The 6000-nt window shown below is 38.5% G+C and overlaps 1 protein-coding gene across 1 annotated transcript in view; it reads right to left on the bottom strand.

Annotated features, from left to right (window-relative positions):
- Positions 1–4705: 4705 nt before the first annotated feature.
- Positions 4706–6000, bottom strand: part of LOC124798667 (beta-hexosaminidase subunit beta-like) — a 68754-nt gene continuing 67459 nt past the window's right edge. Inside the window, exon 7 of the mRNA XM_047262167.1 lies at positions 4706–4894. Within this exon, the coding sequence (XP_047118123.1) occupies positions 4706–4894 (189 nt within the window). The remainder of the gene's footprint in view (positions 4895–6000) is intronic.

Genomic DNA, 6000 nt, shown 5'->3' with positions numbered 1-6000 from the left:
TTCACATGACTTTGAACAGTTTTGTGAACGCAACAGCATTCGTCATCTAACAAGTGCTTCCGCAGTCCAACAGAGAATCAGAATGTTCTGTATGCACTTTCAAGCAGCAGATGGCCAGGCTTCACATCACCCACACATGGGAACAAGTGCTGCAACTCTTTCTCACCTATCACTCCCACTCACGAGACAGATCACCACCGGTAGAACTTCTGCATGGCCTCGATCATCAGACACCACTCCACTTGCTACACCCAACACAGCATCTGGCACATAGGATACTGTTCTTTTCAGGGTTTACAGCAACTGTGGGTGCTGGGGAAGAGGCTTTATCCAGGAGCACATTGGCTCATATATGTACTTAATTGCAGATCCTGACTGTGTGCAGCACTCCCACCAGAACCCAATTCACGCACATCATTTGCCCTGTGATTCTGCTGCTTTTCTTCCCCAAGATTCATGGCATCATAGGAGTGTGGGGCCTTTGCAGCTGCCCACAGGTGCCACCAGGGCACCCCAGAAGGAGCAGATGGACAATGCGACCTCGCCCCCACCATCCCCACTCGTCAAGGACCTGGACCTGCCATAACTGTCATTGTCACCTTCATCGCCCCAGCAAACGCCCTCAGGCCTGGACGTGTGCCCTGGCAGCAGTTTTCTGGAGGACATTCTGGTTGCCTCACAAGGCAGATGGCAGGGTAAAGTTAGGAGTGTGCCGTCCTCCACAGTAACGCCTCCAGGCCCATCATGACATCCAGCGTCCTGCCTTCTTCCCCGTTGTCTTTCACAGCCTCACTACACGACAATGGTGTAGCATTTGAGAATCGATAGAGATGAATGACAAGACTTGCAGGAAATGTAATGCCAATGCCGTCTCAGCCACCGATATTTAAGATTGCCGCTGCAGACCAGAGGGCCAATTAGTTCAGGCCTGTTACACCGAGCTAGTCAGTCAGTTAGTTCATTCCAGTTAATTTGAGTTCATATGCTATGGAGTTCCATCGTGTCACCGACACAGACAGGCAGCACATAGCAACGTTATAGTAAACATAGCGGACACCTACTTCAACAGCATTGAGGCTATGTGGACAATACAGAAAAGAGCTTGTACCACAGCACATGGACACTTAAGTAGCTCTTTGCTTATGAATAAAGAACCCAGTTATTAACTGCATGCAGTTTGTGTTATAGAATGAGGATACTGGCCACCAACCAACATCCTCCCCTTGCTTCCTATGGTACAGCTCTACAGAGACAACAATATGACATAAAAGCAGCTACCGAGGATGCAACACTTGGTTAGTAGGATCCTTACTGATTTTGCAATACGTTGAGTCACACAATAAGAGATTGATCTTATTAATGTAGTTACCTTGTGGCACAAGCACAGGAGCATTACAGCTTATTCATATATTATGGAGGGTTGGCTTCTCCACAGGCAAAATGTTGCCTTTCGGTGCTGCAACCATCAGCTCATGGCAAGATTCCCAACAATTTCTTCTGCTGCATCTGTTGTAAGATGGCATATGGCCTTTTTGATAGAAGTTACAAAGTCCATTAGTGGTGGTGAAACAGATGTAAAAGCAAAAATAAGACCTCTTACCAACACAGACATAGTTACATCATCTATTGATTTCCTCAAAAGTCAATAATGGGTCATTGAGCGGTCACTTCCTGCCACAACTGAGTCAAAAGTTTATCAATAATTCCAGTCTGCCTCATCATAGTCTTATTGTGGAGCCAGTTCACCTTAGCCCATGTCACACCATCCACCTGGTTTCATGGCAATGAAGACAGTCTTGCTGCCAATTCTAAATGCAGATAATACATGTTCTTGGACACAGAATCCAAATCTATAAATGATGCAGTCTCCCAAAGGAACTCATTAATAGACTGAGACCAAATAATTCAGTTCCATCTAGGCTATGTGGACTATTCAAGATCCACAAAGAAGGACCTTTCTGTTCTGTTGTGAGCAATACTGGAGCAGCCACCTGCCACCTATGATTTGTCCAAGTAACTGGTATCTTTACTCAAACCCACTGTAGGTAAGTGTCCATATCATATAAGAAATTCTACTGATTTTACTAGCACACTTCAGCCACTTAAGTTGAAACCAGTGACTTGTTTTGATGCTGTTTCACTTTTTACAAATGTGCCTCTGGTAAACTCACTAAATCTGATTGCTAATAGGTTTGAGGCTGACCTTGCAGCATTGGGTGAGCTATTCTGCCCTTGGCACAGAGAGAGAGAGAGAGAGAGAGAGAGAGAGAGAGAGAGAGAGAGAGAGAGAGAGAGATATGAATTCAGGTCCAAGTATTTCTGCAAAAAGTCTCACATACTTCCACCACCTCTATATTAGTGTTACTGAGTGGAAACAATTTTTCTTTGATAATTTACTGTCTTTCATGTGATCAGTACTTCTGGTAAAATGCCCCCTCAAACTCGGTGTGTTATGTACTGATTAGCCACATGGTGGGCTGAAATGTGTGTGCCAAAACTCATCTGACAAAGGCAACAGTCAAGTTTTTCATCTTTCGATTGTGCACAAGTTAAATCAACTTTGAATTCTTCCATAAGATCTATGGGAATGAGATGCTAGGTAGGATCAGATACTTTTAATTGACCCTTCCTATTTATATTAGCAGGAACAACTAAAACAGTGTTTACTACCTTTTGAGCTCTGGCTCTTTTTATAGCAGAAAGTACACGTTCTCTCTCTTTCTCTCTCTCTTTGTGAAAAAATTGAACTGGCTTGATCACAAACCAAATTTTTATCTATTGGCAGATTAAGACTATACTTCCCCTTTATAGCTTCATCCATTTAATTGACTTTAGTTTCATGATGTTTTTAAACACCTGAAAGTAACTTCACTGCGGAATTCATATTTTCTTCCCATGTGGTCTCCTTATTAATAATATCACCTTTAATTTGATTTGTTTGATATTGTAGGTTGTGAATATCCTGTTCTTTTATACTCAAATTGAGTTTTTTCTCAGTTACATCAATATGAATTTGTTGGAACTGTTCCTCAATCTCCTGGATCTCGGCACTTAATATTTGATTATCAGTCTTCGTCTCTTTATTTATTTTTTAAGTTAAATTCTGATTCTTTGTCCTTATACTTTTCAGCAATTTAATTAATAGATCTTCATGACTTTCTACATGATTCGATGTCTGATTATTCCATACTACGTCTTACATTTACAGGGTGGAATATACACTGAAATTTCCAATTTTCCTAGAATTAGAAAGTTGTTATTCTCAGTCCCTATTTCAAGGTTTCACGCAGCTCTGAGAATGTCCTGAACTAGACTGTCCCCCTCAACAGTTGCATTCTGATTACCAGTATCAGTGTTAATTTAAAATGTGCTCATGCAATCAAAAATTAAATATAATTTGCAATAACGAACGTTCACTGTTCATTTCCTATTCAGCATTAAACAATTTGGACCTTTTAAATTTGTATTTTTGAGATGCTTTACAATAATATTTCATTAACTTTCCCAGCAAGTCAACAGTGGTAACCTACGTTAAGCGCACTCTTTTTGCAAGTAAACAGTTCCCATCGACATATTTTTAAGAATAAAATTTTGGAGAGAATTTGTCATTTTAAAAGTATGTTGTTCCTCTAGAAATATTTGAAAACAATGACTTACCTGAACTTAAGAAAAATCATAATGGATGTACTTGAAATATCTTATGAGATTTTAGTGAAACTTTCTTGCACAATTTTTCAAAACAACCAACTTTTCCTTTACCATTGTCTACAGCCAAGGTCTTTACATATAAAAAGTGGTCATACTAGCCTAGGTTTTGATATTATTTGTTCCTCCCTAGGGGAGGAGAGAGCAATACATTAGGGAAGGTTAAAAAGAAAGGGAAGGTCACTCAGACCCTAGGATGAGAAGGACCCACACTCTCATTCTTGGGTCTGAGTCACCTCAACTGGATTTTCCTTTGACATTATTTATTTTGAACCACACCTGGCCACTAGTTTGTTATATCTCGAGGCAGTTCAAGCTCAAATACTTGTCTCCGATAATACTCAATGTGATACAAATTTGATACTGCACAGCATTTAGAAAATTAAGAACTAAGAAACATTCACAGAAATGCACATAGCATTATTTCAGTACTTAAATACTACTTTGGGGGAGGAAACAGGGTGGCTACTCCAACTTGGAAAAAAAATTCCCCGAGAATTCCAGATGTGACAAGGAAAATGGTGTCTAGAGTCAAGAAGCTTAACAGTGAGCACGGGTTGCGTTGTGGTGGTGGTGGGAGGATCAGCATATCACAATAATGACTTCTTTCCTCTCAACTGTGCAATATACCAGCCATAATCACTAGCTTAACTGAAGTTTGTAAACATCAATAATTTATATGAAACAATATTGATATAATTAACACACTTTAAGACATTAAGTATTTTAAAATTTGTGATTTATAAAACTCAATAAAATTCAGTTTCAATGCTATGTTAAAAATGCAGAATTCCTTGAGATTTTACTAAATTCCTGAAATTCCCTGAGAATTCCAGGTTTTCTGGAAGAATTGCCACTCTGGGAATTTCTTTATAAAAATTATTTCTCATCACTTTGTTATTTGTCTTCACACTGACAGTCCACCTTGTTGTCTATTATACACTGTTGTAATGTTTGTAGAAACTACAGACAGCATTTTGTAACAACAGATATTAGCCAATTAAACACAATAACCTGGTCCATTTGGGGGTTGTGCATTTATACCACGTCTTCGCAGTCGACAGTAGTGTTCTTCAATTCGTGTAGCTGCTTCATCTATATCTGTAACATTCATTGGTGACCACAACCTTTCAGCCACTGCTGAAGCACGAGGCCATACTCTTGATTCCACATTGCTTTCATCTACAAACTGTGAAGAGGAAAAAATAAGTAAGATCATGATAGTGAGTACATACACAACTTTCTCTTTCACTACTTGCTCCTTACTCAGAAACTACTAGTATATAACAGAACTGTAATACAATAAGATATTGCTGTTTTTTAATAAATGTATTTTTCGCTGTAATACATATTTCTCTGTAAATGTGTAGCATGTCACCACGTATAAAAATTTTAGAACATATTTGCTATTACTTGTTATAACTTATTATTCATTATGTACTACTGCTAGTTATTTTAAAAATTTATTTATTTTAGAAATGTTAAATAACCTTTAGCATATTTCATTACACAGCAGCGTCGGACACTTCCAGCTGTTTGAAAAGTTTTATACTTCCTAAATTTCCTTCTTGAGAATACAAAACAGTGGGAAGTCCAGGATGGAATAACAACAATATTAAAAGGATAGATAGCTACTCATCACACAGAAAAGCCATTCAGTCGCAGACAGGCATAATGAAAAAGGCTGCTAAATATTTTAAGCTTCCAGACACTGTCTCTGAGAGATGGGGAGCTGGAAACAGTGACCACGTGTCTGTGTGAATTCTGCTTGTGTGAACATGTGTGCATTTTCTATTTCGGAAGCAGGACTTTTTTGTTAGAAATCTTACAATGTTTAGCAGTCTTTTTCACTGTGCCTGTCGGCACCTCAACATCCCTGCTTGTGGAGATAGTTTTCCTTAGTTCTGATACTGTGTACATTGTAGCTCTGAGAACAGAGTAGTGTGTAGGGCATAATTGTTCATATTTTCACTTGCTTGTACAGTTATTATTGTTAAGTATAAATATCATGAAAGTGCATCTAGCTTTGCTTTGTATTCTGTGTTGAGCTATGTATTTCATCAGAGAAGTTATTGTTATTACTTTTAAAGCATAACCTTCTTCCAAGCATAAACTAACAATTATCTATGCATAAAAATCCATATGCTTACAGGAGAATGAACAACACAGTATTTTATTAACTGTGTCTCTGAATGTCAGAATTAGAGAAAATATTAACTTTGTTCATGTAGTCATAAGGACACAGACCAAGTTAAGAAAATACTAAACTTCTCATTATTTGTGTAACTGTTGACT

Source organism: Schistocerca piceifrons, chromosome 5 (assembly GCF_021461385.2).
Source record: "Schistocerca piceifrons isolate TAMUIC-IGC-003096 chromosome 5, iqSchPice1.1, whole genome shotgun sequence".
Taxonomy (NCBI): domain Eukaryota; kingdom Metazoa; phylum Arthropoda; class Insecta; order Orthoptera; family Acrididae; genus Schistocerca; species Schistocerca piceifrons.
Note: the sequence above shows the minus strand (reverse complement) of the source record. Positions and strands in the feature narration are given on the sequence as shown.